At 38.8% G+C, this 19,697-nt stretch overlaps 1 protein-coding gene across 1 annotated transcript in view; it reads right to left on the bottom strand.

The window, feature by feature from the left end:
* ARMC3 (armadillo repeat containing 3) overlaps positions 1-1,080 on the bottom strand; it is an 89,890-nt gene extending 88,810 nt beyond the window's left edge. Inside the window, exon 1 of the mRNA XM_021696750.2 lies at positions 896-1,080. Coding sequence (XP_021552425.2) covers positions 896-1,080 — 185 coding nt within the window. The remainder of the gene's footprint in view (positions 1-895) is intronic.
* Positions 1,081-19,697: the final 18,617 nt, after the last annotated feature.

Raw genomic sequence — 19,697 nt, forward strand, 5'->3', positions numbered from 1 at the left:
TCAATATAGTTCCTTTTTTGTGTGTTTTCTATAGTGATTTTACCATCCTACCTGGATTTCTAGCCCCTATTCTCAACTTCCCTTCCTGGAACCATTTTCCTACTATATTCTTAAACTAATGGACAAGTTCATGGAAGCTCAGTCTCCATACACTGCTCCAATCATCTCCAATGAATCAGGATATCATGTCATTTAAAATAATACTGTAAAGTGCACTATTTATCTAGACAGTCCCCTATTGTTGAGCATTTGTTTCCAATTTCCTGAAATTATGGATAAGGCTGCAATGAACATCCTTAGCCATAAAATGTTCATCCACATTCCGCAACTGCTTCTTTAAGATAAAGTAAAATAATTGGATGAAAACGCATGAACTTCACGGCATTGAGTACGAAAACAAATCTGCTTTAAATGTGCGTCTTCTTGATTATTAGAGAGGAGCCACATTTTCCCCCAACAAATGTATCACTCATTTGTACTTCTTGGTGAACTTTCCGACTACACGACCTTAAATGTTTGCCAGTGGGGAGATCTTTTTTGAGAAAACTTGAAGGGGGAGGAGGAAGGCTAGAACAAGTGGGGACTCGCTTCTTGAGTTGCTGAGAGTCAAGTAACGGAATCTTAGACCCTCAGATCCCCTCTACGGGCCTCAGTTTTGTCACCTGTTAAATGGAAGGCGGCCGGGATGCTCATGAAGCCCACCCCGACCCCCGTCTAATACTGCGGGCATAGGGCAGGGACCGACAACCCCTACAAGGTGTTCGTTCTTTCCCTCAGTAGCCCCAGATGTCCCCACCCGCGGGGCACCTTCTCCTTGCCCAAGTTCTGCTGGGACCTCGGCCCTGGGCCTCTCCTAACCGCGGGCGTAGCTGCGTAGCCGCACGCCTGCCTTTACCTGCCAGGAGATCCCTCAGAGCAGCGGCTCCTCAGACCTGAAGAACTGTACCCGCTGCGGCCGGCGCGCGCCTCTGGGCCACTGTTGTTCTTGGTTGCTAGGCGACACCGGGCCGCGCCTGCGCGCGCAGGGAAGCGCGCGCCTCCGCCCAGGAAGCTCGCGCTCGGCAGCCCTATGGCGCTCATTGTCCCGCCTTAGGAAAGCCGTCGGTAGGGAAAGAGCTCGGGCGTCCTCCGCTCCCTGAGTACAGTGCTTTGAGGCAGGATAGACGTGAGAATCCTCCTCTTCCTAGTTGTTGCAGGCGAGCCCAGGTGAAAACTGTAAATCAGCAGGCAGTGCAGCCTCAGCTTCTAGCCAGCGGACCGACTCTGGGCTCACATACTCTGAGATGCTATTGCTTTCTCCCAAAGACAGGGCTCAGCCAGAATCGTGCAGATGACTTCCAAGTCGCCACTTCCTGTCCGGACTCCACGAAGCCACAGACCTGCAGGGCCGACACCTTGCATGCACTAGGGTGTCTAGTAGGCCCTCACAGAACTTATCTTGTCCCTTCAAAATCTCCTCTTCCACCTTTCTTTCCTCTTTATGCCATTCTTCCCAATGGCCTAGATCTCCATTTCCCTTCTTCGTCCTCCACCCTCCCCTCCAATCAGCGGTTAAGTCAATTGGCCCTCTTCATTTTGTCTCGCATCTATTCCCTCTCTTCAATCCTTACTGTCACCCCAACCCACGTCATCCTTTTTGGCTTCTGATGACTTCGGTTCCTCTCTCCTTTCTATTTATTCACAATACCAGAGACAGATCAACCTTCCAGAAACTATTGTTTTAGACGTGTCACTCCCCTACTCAAACTTCAGTTGGCTTCCTAAAATAAAGTCTGAACTCCTTAGCCTGGTATTCAAAACTGTCTGCCCCATCCCTATTCTATTTGTGCTGCCCACCATTCTCCCACAACACAAGTCCCAGTCAAACTTACGTTCCCCCAATTTTTCCATACTTTAACCCTCTGGATTTTGCTCACTGTCCTTCATAATTTCATCTATTCAACAAATATTTATTAAGCATCTACTATTTGCCGGGTCATGTGCAACTTGTGTAACTGCCGGAATATTCTTTCATTTCTACTTAATTAAACCCAGCTCAAATGCCATCTTCATAAAATACTCTTTGATTGGACTTTAGCAAAAAAAAAAAAAAAAAATCTCTCCCTCTCCTGAATTCCTCTCACACTTATAAAACTCCATCTCTTGCCTGCCTCTGCTGGTCCCCCAGCCCTAAGAATGTTAGATGTTTCTTACAGTTTCTTCTTTCATATCCCTTTATGTCCTTATATCACCTTTTAAATTACCTGATAAACAGCTTTATACATATTTAAGAATTCTTTATATTAAATTTTCTATGCAATGACTTGCAATTTCTGTCTCCTGACTGGACCTTGAGTAATACACTCCTAGATCTTCAGCCTCTCCCTCTCTTCCAGCCCTTTCCCCTTCAATATAGGAATACTGTGAAGTCTGTCCCTTGCCTCATAAAAAAAAAAAAAAAAAAAAGCCAGAAACAAATGAAAAACCTCCTTTCAACCTGTATTTCCTTGTAGCTATCATTCTGTTTTTCTCTTTCTCTTCTTGACCATGAGTTTCCAAAACAGTAGCCTGCATTTGATATTTCCACGTGTTAACCTCCGTTCACTCTTCAAACCACAGTGATCTAATTTGCTCCCACTACTAAAACTACTCCAATCCATTGGCTGTTTCTTTTTTTTTTTATCATTTTTTTAAAAGATTTTATTTATATGAGAGAGAGAGAATGAGAGACAGAGAGCATGAGAGGGAGGAGGGTCAGAGGGAGAAGCAGACTCCCTGCCGAGCAGGGAGCCCGATGCGGGACTCAATCCTGGGACTCCAGGATCATGACCTGAGCCGAAGGCAGTCACTTAACCAACTGAGCCACCCAGGCACCCCCATTGGCTGTTTCTTAGTCTTCATTTTCCTTGACATCACCGCTGCATTTAATACTCCTGATGATACCTCATTCTTAAAACACCTTCCTTGGTTTCCTTGATACTACTTGCTCTTGATCCTCCTACTTTTATGACCACTATTTAAGGTCTTTTCTATACAGACTTAAGTGTTAATATTTCCCAGGGTTCTGTCCCTGGTTCCCTTGTCATACTTTATGCTTTTCCAGGGTGATCTTCTTTATTTCTGTGACTTCAACTGCCATACATATAGCTCCCCAGCCGACTTCAATACTGAGCTTTAGGTTCATATATCCTTCCTTTTATTGGAAAGCTCTATGTGGATGTCCACAGGCACCTCAAACATCAATATTACTCACCTAAACTCATCATTGCCCTTTAGGAACATGTTTTTCTATTTATCAAGACATACCACTACCCGGGGCGCCTGGGTGGCTCGGTCATTAAGTGTCTGCCTTCGGCTCAGGTCATGATCCCAGGATTCTGGGATTGAGCCCCGCATTGGGCTCCCCGCTCAGCAGGAAGCCTGCTTCTCCCTCTCCCACTCCCCCTGCTTGTGTTCCCTCTCTCGCTGTGTCTCTCTCTGTCAAATAAATAAAATCTTTAAAAAAAAAAAAAAGACATACCACTACCAACCTAGAAAAAAGAAAAAGGAAAGGAATAGCAAACTGCTCATAATTCTCCATGTACACTATGACATTTTATGCCCTTCACTCTCCTAATCAGGCTGAAAACCATCTATTTGTCTTTCAGAATTTATCTTAGTCATGATTTCCTCCAGAAAGTCTTCATTGGCTTCTTCAAACATGGTGAAACATTTCTCATTTTTTGCCATCACTGTGCCTTACACTTGCTCTATTTCTGCTATTTTCACAAGATATTGTAATTTGTTTATATGTGTATCTCCCCACATATAACTTCATGTTTCTAAATGTTCTTAAATAACTAACGTTTGTTGAATGCCCATATGAGCCAACCAGTGACGAAGTGGTTTAGTGCATCATTAAATCCCCACCATAAGCCTTTCAGGTACAAATGATGTAATTAGCATAAGGTCACTCTACTAATAAATGGCAGAACCAGAACTTGAACCGAAGTCAGCTTGAATTTTATAGCCATGTTCTGAACCAATGAATCATACCAGCGCATTCTGAAAATGCACTGCTATGACAAATTGTAGAGTTTTCATAAAGTAGTTTAAAGCTACTGTTTTAATTTTTCCCCCACAATTAGTCTGTACTGCACATGTCTATATTTTGGGGTTCCTTTTTATTTTAACATATATGGCTGGATGATTTTTGACAAATGTTTACAGTCGTGTAACTGTTACTACAATGAAGATGTAGAGCATTTCCATCATCCGAAATTCCCTTCATGCCCCTTTGAGGTCAGACCTTGCCCTCCAACCCTCTTCTCCAGGAAAAACTGATCGTTTTCTCTCCCTATAATTTTGGATTTTTAGAATATCTTATAAATTGCACTGTGCAATATGCTGCCTCTTGTGTCTGGCTTCTTAATTTAGCATAATGCTTTGGAGATTTGTTCATAGTTTGCATGTATCAGTAGCTTGTCTCTTTCTGTTGCTGAGTAGTATTGCACTACATGGATATACAACATCCAATCACTGGTTGATGGACATTTGGGTTCTTTCCAGTTTTGGACTGTTATAAATAAATCTGCTCTAAACATTTATACACAGGTTTTTGTGTGAACATATGTTTCTCCTTCCTTGGGAAAATACCCAAAAATGGAATTTCTGGGTCTTATGCCATGTGTATGCTTGATGCTATGAGAACTTGCCAAACTGTTTTTCCAAAGGATCTATACTATATTCGCATACCCACCACCAATGAGTGAGTGATCCAATTGCTTCCTATGCTCTACAACACTTGATATTGTCAGGCCTTTAAATTTTAGCCATTCTATTGGGTGTGTAGTGGTGCCTCCTTCTGGTTTTAATTTGCTTTCCCTTCATGACTAATGATGAGCTCATTCTATTTTTTGTTAACCATGTCTATATCTTATTTTGTGAAGTATCTGTTCAAGTATTTGTCCTACTTTTAACTGGGTTGTTTGTCTTATTAGTATTGACTCATAATAGTTCTCTATATATTTTGGATACAGGTCATTTATCAAATATCATTTGGAAATATTTTCTACCCAGGTTCATCATAGTGGAAAATTAAATTTAGAGACCATAATTTAAACACTAAGGTTGCTCATTGCTACTGGGTTGGTCATTGCTTTTAAGTCTTTTCAGAAACCTGGTGAAGCTATGAATTCAGCACACACTATAAATCAGAGATCTACAGATCCAGACTGTGGCTATAAGAGACAAGATATTGTGTGGCAGTCATCGATATTCTCTGGTTCTCTAGTCATGGCTTAAACTTAAAACTCTAAGCCTGTCATTTTCTGTCTCAGAACTACTAAATATAATTAGAAGTAATTTGCCCATTCTGCATCCCTTATGGTGCTTTTCTCCACCACACTGTGCTATAGCAGTAGCCACCTGGTCCTGTCAAAACTGTCTCCAAAAGGTACTTCTTTCTAGGAGACCACAGGTGACTCCCATCAGACAGCCTCTCAAAGTAAACAGATCTCTTCACTGTTTTCAAATTCACTCAGGTTAAACAACAGTTCCAGATTTACATCTTGGGATTTCTTTTTTTTTTTTAAAGATTTTATTTATTTATTTGAGATAGAGAGAGGGAGAGATAGCATGCATGAGCGGGGTGAAGGGCAGAGGGAGAAGCAGACCCCCCACTGAGCAGGACCTTGGGATCATGACCTGAGCCGAAGGCAGATGCTTAACCAACTGAGCCACCCAGGCACCCCATATCTTTGGGTTTCTAAGGTCAGCAGCCATTTCTGGTACCAATTATTGTATCATTTAAAGTTCCACTGTGGACAAAAATCTATTCTAGTTGACAGGGAATTAGAGATTTATAGGATAGTTGCAAGGCCTGGAGGAACAGGTGCTAGGCTTTCAGAGATGATTTTCAAAACAGTACCGCAAAGCATTATTCACAATAGACAACACATGGAAACAAACTAAATGTCCATTGACAGATGAATGGATAAAGAAAATGTGTATCTATATACAATGGAACACTATTCAGCCATAAAGAAGAAGGAAATCCTGCCATTTGTGACAACATGGATGGACCTTGAGGGCATTATGCTACGGGAGATAAATCAGATGGAGAAAGACAAATACTGTATGATTTCACTTATATTTGGAATTTAAAAACATTGAACTCATAGAAAAAGAGTAGAATGATGGTTGCCAGGGATCAAGGGGCCAGGACAAATGGAGAGATGTTGGTCAAAGGGTACAGACATTCAATTATAAGATGAATAAGCTCCAGAGATCTAAAATAGAGCATGGTGACTGTAGTTGACAATAACTGTACTGTATACTTGAAAGTTGTTATGAGGGTAAAGCTTTAATATTCTCACCACCACCACAACAATAAAATGGTAATTATGTGAGGTGAAGGATATGTTAACTAACCTTGTTGCAGTAATCATTTTACAATAAGTATGTGTATCAAATCATCACATTGTACACCTTAAACTTATACAATGTTGTATGTCAATTACATCTCAATAAATCTGGGAGCAAAATAAATATATTAATATATATTAATAAGTACATGAGTATATATTAATATTTAAATATTTACATATAAATAAATATATCTCAGTAAATGTGGGGCAAAAGTGGGCAACCAAGAAATCCAAGGAATCAGGAAGCTTAAATCATGCAGAATAATGAGGATTATCTCAAATTCACTTGTATGTTCTCCAGTAATTCTTTTAATCCTCAGCCTTTTTTTTTTTTTTGGTCATGGAAAAGTTATCAAGTGAAGCAACAGTGCCTAGCACTTTCTCAGATAAATAAATAAATCTTTTTTAAAAAAATAAAAAACTAATATTTTGAACATCTTAAAGAACTTGATCCAAGATTGGTAGGACCCCATCAGATATATGAATGTGCAGTGTCAATATTAATGGATTTAAAGAAAAAAATCACTACTAATGTTTAGTAACTGTTAGATTTTGAACATTAAAGTATTAGTAAGACCAGTGGAGCAATGTGTTTATGCTGGAAGAAAAACTTCACAAAAACTTTGAAATAGTATGAAATATTTTAAAGGATTCAAAATCTGTTCATTATCACACAACATTTCAATGTTGCATTTGTCAAAGATAAGGAGGCTTTTATGCTTAAAAATGGTAAGTCTATGAAGTAAGATTTTAAAAGATCAAAGATCAAATTATCTGATAAAGGGCAAGAAAACAGTTTTCAGTCATTGAAGAAAAAGTGCTAATCTGCTCTTTGCCACCTCTGCTTGTGGAAACATAATCTCTGACCAAGGGGACTATGAAGAATATGAAAGGTCTGATTAGGAATTACATGGAGCAGTTTTGAGCTGCAAATCGGGTTGGCGTGTGTGTGTGTGTGTGTGTGTGTGTAAAATATTCACAGAAGCAAACTCAACTTTTCATTTTAAAATGTGAAGCAAAATATAAATAAAAATAAATAAAAATGTGAGTCCATTTTATTTGTAAATTTTTTATAAACTCTATATTCAATGTATCTCTCCTTTTATTTTCTTTATCATAAATATATAATATAAAGATATAAAGGCAATATAGTATTTTTTTTTCATGAAACCCCATATTGACTCCCTCAAATCCTCTCCAGTTCACCTGGAGGACTTACAAATATCATCATTTTCTGTATGTGCCATGATGTGGAAAAGTTTGAGAAACACTAATCTAAAGTCTTGCTGGACAAGGACTTTGTTTTCAACAGTCCTGGTCTAGTAATTTGCCATTGTCCATACATGCAGAGATCATTAAATGTGTTTATTAGACAATTTATAATGAAAGCTATTCCCACTTCCTCCAAATCAGTGTACTTCCTTTCATGGTCTTAAGGTACTTGAGCAACAAATTAGCTATCAGAACACTGAGGGTGAATGTGAACTAGGACTAGAGGAGATGAGAAATCTAATGGATTTTCCTACCACAGACAACACTTCTTTTGCATCTCACCTCAGATCCAGCCAGCATCTTTCTTCCCTGGACTCTGTTACAGTCTACGTAGTTATTTCCATGGCTAGAAGACATTTTGCCCCTTCATATTATATATGTTTAAAAATCAGTGTCCTGGGGCAACTGCGTGGCTGTCACTAAGCGTCTGCCTCCGGCTCAGGTCATGATCCCAGATTCCCCGGATGGAGCCCCGCATCTGGCTCCCTGCTCAGTGTAAGCCTTCTTCTCCCTCTCCCACTCCCCCTGCTTGTGTTCCTGCTCTCGCTATCTCTCTCTCTGTCAAATAAATAAATAAAATCTTAAAAAAAAAATCAGTGTCCTTAGGGGGAACCTGGGTGGCTCAGGCAGTTGAGCGTCCGACTCTTGATTTTGGCTCAGGTCCTGATCTAGGGGTTGTGGAATCGAGCCCAGCACTGGGCTCACCCGCTGGGGGTGGAGCCTGCTTGGGATTCTCTCTCTCCCTTTCCCTCTGCCCCTACCCCTTCCCCAACCCCACCCCACGTGCACGCATGCGTGTGTGCTCTCTCTCTCTTTCTCACTCAAAAAAAAAAAAAATCAGTGTCCTCAGGTATTATCACCTTCATGCACTACCCATTAGTACCATGGTGTTGGATGCTAATCAAAGGACATGATACTATCAACTCTCCCATGTAAACAGCTTGAGAGTCTTAGCATAATAACCTTCATCTGATGCAGTAGTTGTGTTCCAGAAAACATGTTTTTGAAAAGGATTTTTGGAATCTAATTATACTTTAAGAACATTAAGAGAGTTCACTATTTAGAGAAATCTAGAGATGAATCACCTTATACTGAAAAAGAAGAGAGCCCTTCAATAAAAGAAAGCAATTATATATTATTTATCTACTTCAGAAATCTAAATTTGTTAAAGTGAGGGGGTACATTTGTATAATTTAGATAATTTATCATTGTATGTTTCTTTTAATGTATTCTTTGAACTCATTTTCATTCAAATTGAATTAGTCATATGGCTGATTGTTGTAAATCAATTGAACTTGGTTGAAGATAAGTAATAAAAATGTCACTTCTGTCTGTAACATTCAATTCAGTGTTAGCCATGTAAGAAAAACCATAAACAGTATGGTAACCTTCCACCTTCCCTAGAGCTTAAGCATACGCAGTTTGCCAACATGTACTGTCAATAGTTGCTATTTTTCTCAAAAGTAGATTGCCACAAGGCAGTTTCTTCCACCACACTGTGTTATTTAAAAGTTATCTGCTTTTTTGGCCGCTGTTCAAGAGAGTCCTTTGCCTGTAAATCCTCTTTATCTCATGCTATGGTTGAAGCAAAGCCTTGGCACAGTTTCAGTGCATTTGTCTTGTACCAAGGGAAAAAAAAAATGAAGGGCCCCAGAGACTGACATTGTTCTACAAATGGTCATGAATCAGTGGGGAGTCCTGTGGGCTATTTAAAAGGGTAATATCACTGAGTACCCACTGCGAAAGTGAGATCCCCTCATACGGAAGGCAGCCACACCATTAAAAAAGGTCATTTAAAAGCCTGAGAGATAGAGTTTCTAAATAAGCATTACTCATTGTGTACTTGACTCCAGGCCTTTAGAATCAGCCTAACTTAGACTGGGTCCATAAGTAGCACTCATTTAGCTCTTAGTCTTGGTTTTACATTCTTTCGATCCTCAACTCAGTTTCTGTAATTTGCACTATGGAAATACCAGCTTGTTTGCTAGAGGTGGTGGGGTTGAGGAGAAAGTAGGATGCACCCCCACTTAAAGAAATTGATAACAGGTGTCTCAAGCAATATATCCCTTTGAGATGACATCTCATGCTGTGAAGGATGGCTTAGAATGACTTCTTCTACCACTAGCCAGCTATCTACATGAAATGTGGAACCTATGGTTGTGGATGAACAGCAGAAACTGTGGTCTCAGCAACCCCTTGATATGAAGATTCCCCTAGTTTGGCTTCTGGCATTCAGCTTGTTTTTATTATTTTTTAATTATTTTTTTTAAAGATTTTTTTATTTATTCATTTGAGACACAGAGATACAGAGAGAGAGAGAGAGAGGGAGAGAGCATGAGCAGGGAGAGAGGCAGAGGGAGAGGGAGAAGTAGGCTCCCCGCTGAGCAGGAAGCCCGATGCGGGGCTCGATCCCAGGACGCTGGGATCATGACCTGAGCTGAAGGCAGACGCTTAACCATCTGAGCCACCCAGGCGCCCCTCAGCTTGTTTTTTAAAAAAAAAAGAAGCTGAACAACTGTGTCTATTTAGCAATCCCAGTTTAAGGACCCCTTGCACTGAAAATAAATGGGTTGATCAAAAATACAACACAGATGAGAAGCACCAAAATAAAGTCTATTGAATAAAATGGGACTCCCCAAGAAAACCAGTGTGTTGGTGGTAGAAAGAATGGTTCTCTGAGCTCTTCTCTTTGCCTGTTATGGTGAGCGGTAAGGTAATCCAATAGCACATGATATTATTGAGGCCAGGATCCCAGGTCAGATCTCACGTTGGCTTTCTTAACCAAAATGGGCCAAAGATTTTGGTTGGATCATGACTGACAAATGATTACTGCTAGAAAAGGAGTCTGAGCACAAGCCTTTCCAGTGGCAGGTCATGAATATCATCCTGTCATCCTGACTATGGAGGATTTTGGGCCCTCCTTCTTTGAAGGGCTGGGCCACCCACATGGATCTGGTTCCAAGGCAACATCATTTAGGTATAGTTAGTTTAGTTTCTACAAATTATTGGAGAGTTTTGTCTAATTTAGGACAGAATTATCAATCTTTCATTTACAAATGATTTTATATTCCATCACTTATTTCAAGAAATGCCAAGTAACATATAATGTATTATTTGTTTCAGAGGTACAGGTCTGTGATTCAACAGTCTTACACAATTCACAGCGCTCACCATAGCACAATGAATGGGGGCGGAAATCAGAGGGGGAGACGAACCATGAGAGACTATGGACCCTGAAAAACAAACTGAGGGTTCTAGAGGGGAGGAGGGTGGGGTGATGGGTTAGCCTGGTGATGGGTATTAAAGAGGGCACGTACTGAATGGAGCACTGGGTGTTATACGCAATCAATGAATCATGGAACACTACATCAAAAACAAAGGATGTAATGTATGATTAACATAACATAATAAAATAAAATAAAATAAATGCCAAGTAAAACAGGCTTTAAAAACAAATGAAAATTGGGATACCTGGGTGGCTCAGTCAGTTAAGTTGTCTGCCTTTGGCTCAGGTCATGATCCCAGGGTCCTGGGATCAAGCCCCGCTTCTCCCTCTCCCTCTGTCCCTGTTTGTGTTCCCTCTCTCGCTGTGTCTCTCTCTGTCAAATAAATAAATAAAATCTTTTAAAAAATGAAAAATCTTACTTAAAATTAACTAAAATTTACCTAAATTCTTGAACAATAGAAAAAATAAGCAAAAGATAATAATAACCAACTATAATATGTTTTGATATAAGTAGAGGGGAAAGATCCCCATTGTTTGTATTTTTAAAAATTATAATGGATAGATATATCTACCTGTGAACATCTTAATTATTAAATATGTAAAGAAATAATTTTTAGTTTCAGAGTATAATCTATAAGTGAAATTTTATAAATTTAAGAAAATTATAATTCACAAAAAATCAGCATTACCTAAAGTGTATCTTTAATTTTGACTAAACCTCCAACTTCAGGACACCTTGAAGGAGTTAATGATTTTTTTGAACAGTTGATTGCAAGGGTATAGGGCTTATTTTAAATATGGCTCTTCTGTAAGAATCAAAAAATTAAAGAGGGATAAAATATTCTGAAATCTTTATTTAATGGAAGACTGAGACCAAGCTCACACAAAGATTAAGCAACAAAACAAACTCATAAATACTAATGATTTTCTCTATAACATTAATCATTTAATTTTTCACCATGGAGTTGATATATATTAAAAGAAGGGGAAAATCCAAAAAGAAAATATCAAAATAAAGAGATTTAGTTTTCTTCCATCCAAAATAGGATGAATTCTTTATTTCAAATTTAGTCTCTATCTCTTGTAAGCACATTCCTATGGATTATATGTAGTTCTACATATAATCCACTTATTATGCAATTTGTTTTCATTGCAGTCATAACACACTACTTGGTCCTTTTACTTTAGAAACTAAGCATAAACCAACGTTACTCTACTGCTCTTACTTAGCATTCATATTGTAACAGGAATTAAACACTAGTGACTTTTTTCTTTTAATCCATTAATGTCGACCACATCCTTTATATTTCATGTAGATCTTGCAATTTTGGATTATGTTCATTACATTTTTGAACATCTTAAATATAATCCAAGTCCCAAGCTATCATTCTAAGCTTGGCATTACTAACTGGAAATTAATTAATTCAAATAGAAAGTTGCTATGTTTGGGATGCCTGGGTGGCTCAACTGGTTGAGCATCTGACTCTTGGTTTTGGCTAAGGTCATGATCTCAGGGTCATGGGATTGAGCCCTGCATCCGGCTCTGCACTCAATAAGGAGTCTGCTTGGGATTCTCTCTCTCTCCTCCTCCCTTTGCCCCTCTCCGCATGCACTCTCTCTCCCTTTCTCTCTCTCAAATAAATAAATAAATCTTAAAAAAAAGAAAGTTAGTATGCTTTATACTTATTCAGAAGAATGTTGTTATAGAATGTTACAGTTTTTGTAATGAGAAATATTTGCAATTTCTATTCTCTAACTATAAAATTTTTAATTAATTGGTTCACTAGAATAAAAAATAGCAGATCATACCAGAAGTTCTACCATTCACTAGTTCTGAATACTACATTTTATGATTTAAAGGTTCTAAGGTTGTCCTTCAAGTAGCTTCAATCAAGATAAAACTCATCTTATATTTGCAAATGACATATCAGATAAAGGGCTAGTATCCAAAATCTATAAAGAACTTATCAAACTCAACATCCAAAGAACAAATGATCCAATCAAGAAATGGGCAGAAGACATGAACAGATATTTTTCCAAAGAAGACATCCAAATGGCCAACAGACGCATGAAAAAGTGCTCAGCATCACTCGGCATCAGGGAAATCCAAATCAAAACCTCAATGAGATACCACCTCTCACCAGTCAGAATGGCTAAAATTAACAAGTCAGGAAATGACAGATGTTGGCGGGGATGCGGAGAAAGGGGAACCCTCCTACACTGCTGGTGGGAATGCAAGCTGGTGCAGCCACTCTGGAAAACAGTATGGAGGTTCCTCAAAAAGTTGAAAATAGAGCTACCATATGATCCAGCAATTGCACTACTGGGTATTTACCCCAAAGATACAAATGTAGGGATCCAAAGGGGTACGTGCACCCCGATGTTTACAGCAGCAATGTCCACAATAGCCAAACTGTGGAAAGAGCCAAGATGTCCATCGACAGATGAATGGATAAAGAAGATGTGGTATATATATACAATGGAATATTATGCAGCCATCAAAAGGAATGAAATCTTGCCATTTGCAACGATATGGATGGAACTGGAGGGTATTATGCTGAGTGAAATAAGTCAATCAGAGAAAGACATGTATCATATGACCTCACTAATATGAGGAATTCTTAATCTCAGGAAACAAACTGAGGGTTGCTGGAGTGGTGGGGGTTGGGAGGGATGGGGTGGCTGGGTGATAGACATTGGGGAGGGTATGTGTTATGGTGAGCGCTGTGAATTGTGTAAGACTGTTGAATCACAGACTTGTACCTCTGAAACAAATAATACATTATATGTTAAAAAAAAAAAGAAGATAGCAGGAGGGGAAGAATGAAGGGGGGGGAATCGGAGGGGGAGATGAACCATGAGAGACTATGGACTCTGAGAAACAAACTGAGGGTTCTAGAGGGGAGGGGGGTGGGAGGATGGGTTAGCCTGGTGATGGGTATTAAAGAGGGCACGTTCTGCATGGAGCACTGGGTGTTATACGCAAACAATGAATCATGGAACACTACATCAAAAACTAATGATGTATGGTGACAAACATAACATAATAAAATTTAAAAAAAAGATAAAACTCATCTTAAAAGCCAAAATCAAGAAAATGATCTATATCTGCTAAAATAATCAGCTGTCATTTGTTACTTTGGCCTTAAAAGCAAGGCTACTGGATTCCGTTTCCATCACAATTTGCCCATGACTTAAGTAAATTGTGTAGTGTTTTGGAGATATGTAACTGATTCAAATATTTAGATACATATTTAAGTATGAATATGGATTTTCCAGTATTGTGACTATTGATAAAATGATTTGATGGCCAAAACTATTTTATAGAGCACTATTGTGCAGTACCAGCAACATTACTAGACAGAACAATTAAGCCAAGATAGCAAGAAGGAAAGGGCATACAAATTAGAAAGGAAGAAGTAAAATTGTCTCTGTTCACAGATGATGTGTTATACATAGAAAACTCTAAAGACTCAACTAAAAACTATTAAAACAAATAAATTCAGTAAAGTTAGGGGTACAAAATCAATATACAAAAATTAGGTGTGTTTCTATACACTAACAATGAACTATCAGAAAAAGAAATTAAGAAAATAATCCCATTTACAATAGTTTCAAAAAGAATAAAATACTTAGAAATAAATTTAATCAAGGAAGTGAAAGATGTGTACACTGGAAACTATAAAACAATGATGAAAGAAATAGAAAAAGACACAAATAAATGTAAAGATATTCCATGTTCACGAATTGGAAAAATTAATATTATTAAAGTATCAATACTACCCAAAGCAATCCACAGATTCAATGCAATCCCTATTAAAATTCCAATGACATTTTTCACATAAATAGAATAACCAATCCTAAAATTCTTTTGGAACTGCAAAGGACCCCAAATAGCCAAAGCAATTTTGAGAAAGAAGAATAAAGCTGGAGGCATCACAATTCCTGACTTCAAACTATATTATAAAGTTATAGTAATCAAAACAGTATAGAATTGGCATAAAAACAAAAAGATCAACCAAACAGAATGAAGAGCCCAGAAATAAACTCATGCATACATATATGGTCAATTAATTTTTGACAATGGTGCCAAGAACATACAATGGGTTAAGGACAATCTCTTTAATAAATGGTGTTGGGAAAACTAGATATACAATGCACCATACACAAAAATCAACTCAAAATGGATTAAGACTTGAATGTATGACCTGAAACTCTCAGAAGAAAACACAGGGAGTAAGCTTTTTGACATTGGTCTTGGCAATGATTTTTTAGATTTGACACCAAAAGCAAACATAATAAAAGCAAAAAATAAAGAAGTGAAACCACATCAAACTAAAAAGCTTCTGCACAGCAAAAGAAACCATCAACAAACTGGAAAAGCAACCTACAGAATGGGAGAAAATATAGGCAGATCAAATATCCATTAAGGGATATCCATTAAGGGGTCAATATCCAAAATATACAAGGAATTCATACACCTCAATAGCAATCAATCAATCAATCAATAAAAATAACCCAATTTAAAAAATGGGCAAAATACCTGAATAGACATTTTTGCAAAGAAGACACACAAATGGCCAACAGGTACATAAAAAGGTGCTCAACATCACTCATCATCAAATACTGGAGAGGATTTGGAGAAATGGGAACCCTTGTACACTTGGTGAGAATATAAACTGGTACAGCCACTATGGAAAACAGTATGGAGGTTCATCAAAAGATGAAAAATATAGCTACCATATGACCCAGCAATCCAACTTCTGGGTATTTATCCAAAGGAAATGAAAGTTGACTTACCAATGAAATTACCAATGAAATAATATGCTGTTGTTAAAAAAGAGAATGATATATATGTATTGACTTGGAATAATCTCAAAAGACATTAAGTGAATAAGTAGAGTGCAGACCACTGTGAATATCATTCTACTGTTTGTGGAGAAAAAACTCTGAAAGACATACAAGCTGGTGATAATTGTCACATCTGGGGCAAAACTGAATGGCTAGAGAGCCAGGGTAGGAAAGAGACTTATTCTCGGTGGGATAACATTTGATAACTTTTGTGTAACTTTTGTGTAACATGGGATTACATTTGCTCGCTTAAAGATAAACAAGATCATTTATAAATAGAAAATTAAGCAAAAGGAAGGAGAGGAGGAAGAGGAAGAAGAAGAAATTTGGATCTGGGCAGCCTATACCAAGAATGCCAGACTTAACAAAAGCACGGGTGTATCCAGTTGGCTCTTTTTTTTTTAGATTTTATTGTCAAGTAATCTCTACACCCAACATGGGGCTTGAACTCACAACCCCAAGATCAAGAGTCACATGCTCTTCCAACAGAGCCAGCCAGGTGCCCCCAGTAAGCTCCTTAAGCCAGAGATCATGGTCCACAACTATTGGACAGTCTGAGGTGACAAGATGAACAGCCAGCCCCTTCCACTGCTGCTGAGACAACCAAAGCCAGTGTTCTCCTGCTCCAACCAGTGCTCCAACCAGTGGAAAAAGAATTTAGTTCCTTAGAAACCCATGCATTTCAAAAACAAACCTGTCACCACCTCTCTTCTGACAGGGGGCGCTCACCCTATCTGAAATGGTAAGAAACTCGAACACCAAACTCCCAAGCCAACAAAGATCTTTCTTGTTTTTCTCTCTGCACCTCAGGAGGTTGGGAGAGGGCAACAAAACTCACTTGTGTTTTACTCAGACTCCATCTCTGGAACTAGAAAATTAGTCCTTAATTAGACTACTAGTTTCAGAAGCAAGGTGGTGGTAATACCAAGAAGAATCTATTGAAAAATTACATTTGATAAATTTCTACCTCACTCCTCTATCCAGAATTTGACTTATTGTGTATTTCACAAACTAAATATTAGACCCTCTTCTTCAGGAAAATATGGTAAAGAATATAGTAATTAGAATATTTATACTACTGCTTTATTCTAGTAAGGTTTTTTACTTAAAAACTATTGTTTCTTTCTACCATTTATGATATATAGTCCTATTTTCTGCAAATATATTTAGAATATCCCTGGAGAAATACACAATAAACTTAGTATTAATGCTTCCAGGGAGAGAACTGGGAGACTAGAGGTAGAAGGGAGACTTGTTTTTACAGTATATTTTTTGTACTTTTTAAATTCTCTACCAGGTGTATGTAATTCCATTTTATCAACTTGTTCTTAAAAAATCACCATTTACTTGACTAGACAATAAGCCTAAATAAATTCTGATCATTGGTGAAAAAAAAAAATATTGTTGTCTCACAGGTGTTTTCTACTTTGATTCATCTGAATTGCATGAACAGGTTAAAAATAGTTATACTATATCTACAAAAAGGGTAAGGTGATTAGTGACTACAAAATCTTAGTATTTTATAAAAGCTGTTGGTAACTCACCAGTTCTTGGCCTCCATGGTTAGATATAAAAGTATCAGAGGAGAGCAACAAATGACACTACCAAGTTCAAGGGAGAAGGAAGAAGAGTACAGGACAGCTCCAAAAAGTGGGCGATATAAGCTGAATTTCAAGAAATGATAATGTTTTAGCCAGAGAGACAATGGGCAGATCTCATGTCTGATAGAGGAAATATTATTAACAGAATACATTTTGCAGACTGCAGGAAAGTTACTATGACATGAGTTGACAGAGCCTATGTGAAGGGACAGGAGATAAAGCTTGGAAGTAGAAAGGGACCTTCTGTCCATGACATTTGTGTAAAGCATTTTGGGTTTTATGCTGCCGACTTTGGGAAAACACTTTATAGTATAAGCCAACTACTGAGGTTCATAAAATTAAAATAGACCAATTTGCATCTAGGAAATTCTACACACAGATAGATGTCTTTATCAACAGTATGTTGATATGTCTTTAACAACATTCCACACAGGATGTCCCTTGCAACCCTCTTTGGGGAGGGATCATTAAGAGAAATCTAGGTTTACTAGATTCACTAGAACCATTCACAGAAATCTCGGTTGACTAGATCACTCAGACAGTGACCTGCCAAGTGATCAAAACACCTCCTTCCTAAACTTTGCTGTGCCTCTTTTCCCAGATGAAAATCACATTGAACTGGCCTGGAGGTAAAGGCAGCCTTTGCAAAAAATTAGAAATCAAAAGGTTATTACTCAAGTTTTCCGGGAAGCATCCTTAAGCAGCACGGCACCAGCCCACTGTGGGTTGGGATTTCGCTGACCAAGATCCTTTTACGGCACCAGTTTTGGGAAATATTGGTGACCCCCCAAGATAAAGAACCTCATCCCCAGCTTCTTTCTGGGCTTGCAAAATCTGCCACACAGATGTCACTTGGGTGTAGATGGCTTTTCCTCTGCCCAGCTGTGGCCTGGCGGTGAAAGAAGGAAAAGAGGCTCTGGCTCCTTGGATGTTGAGCAAGACAGTTTGATTTCTCTCTCTTTGCAGGGATAGGCTGCAGCTGGCTTCCACTGACTCAGCTGGGGATTAGAATTCCTCTGAGACCACAGACAGCCTAGTCCTCCTGTTACTGTGACTGAGGCCATATAGCTTACAAAATAATGCCTCTTACTCTGCTAAAAGAACATTTGCCTCCTACCTGGGTCTGTGTTCATTAAAATATGCTCTCCGTTTTACAGGAAAGATCTCTTCATGAGTGAAACAGAGAAAGCTACCTTTCTCAGTTGGTTTTACTTTGATTTCCAAATTCCTCCCTTGCTGGAGGGGTGGAGGGAGAAGGGGAGGGTCACAGGTTGGACTCTCCAAAAAGCAGCTGTGGTGGTGGAGCTAGGGGTATAAACATTGAATTGTGGAGTACACGTTACAAAGGGAAAGGGGAGAAAGCAGGATTGGGCAGGGGAAGCTGTGAGACCACAGTGCAGACAGGGTAGAATCTACCACCAAAAGGCAGGCCCCTGGATCAGAGATGGCCCTTCAGAGAAGTTCTGCCTTGGGCAGAAATGACTAAGCATTTTTTCCATTGCCTTGCTTATCACTGACTAGAAGCCATCCTGAGAATTGTGTGATGTTGGTTCAAAGCTGAGGAAGATCCTGCTAAGCCATCACCTGGATGAAAAATACCCTGTAGAGTCTCCCAGAAACACACTGAATTAAATGTGCAGGAGAAATCTTTGTTCTTTTCAGTTACTGAAATGTGAGAATCTTGGATATGTGGATTCATTGTTTTCATCTATTTTGGAAAAATTTTGGCTATTATTTCTTCAAATATTTTTCTGCTCCTCCTTCCTCCCTCTGGCTTCTGGCTGATACAAAGTATCTAGATCAGTGTCTAGTAATAGGTCCTTCTATTCATTACTAGTAAATGCATCACAGGGCATGTGAGCTCTGGAAATGCTTCATTCCTTCCTCTGTGCTACTTCTTTGCCATGAACTTTCACTGTTGTATGTATAAAACTGAGTATTAATTTCCTAGGACTACTGTAACAAAGTATCACAAACGGGGTGGCTTGAAACAAGAGAAGTGTATTTGTTCACAGTTCTGGAAGCTAGAAGTCCAAAATCAAGGTGTAGGCAGGGCCATGCTCTCTCAGAAGGCTCTAGAGAAGAATCTTCTTTTTGCAGCTTCCTAGCTTCTGGTGATTGCTGATAATCCTTAACATCCCTTGGCTTGTAGATGCATCATTCCAATCTCTGCCTCCATCCTGATGTGGACTTCTCCCCTGTTTGTCTCTGTGCTTCTGCCTTCATGTGGCCTTCTCCTCTCTGTATGTCTCTGTCTAAATTTCCTCCTTTTTATTAGGATACCAGTCATTGGAGTATGGCCCACCTTAATCTAGTATGACCTTATCCTAACTTGACTATCTCTGCAAAGACCCTATTCCC

This window comes from Neomonachus schauinslandi, chromosome 5 (genome assembly GCF_002201575.2).
Source record: "Neomonachus schauinslandi chromosome 5, ASM220157v2, whole genome shotgun sequence".
NCBI classification, from domain to species: domain Eukaryota; kingdom Metazoa; phylum Chordata; class Mammalia; order Carnivora; family Phocidae; genus Neomonachus; species Neomonachus schauinslandi.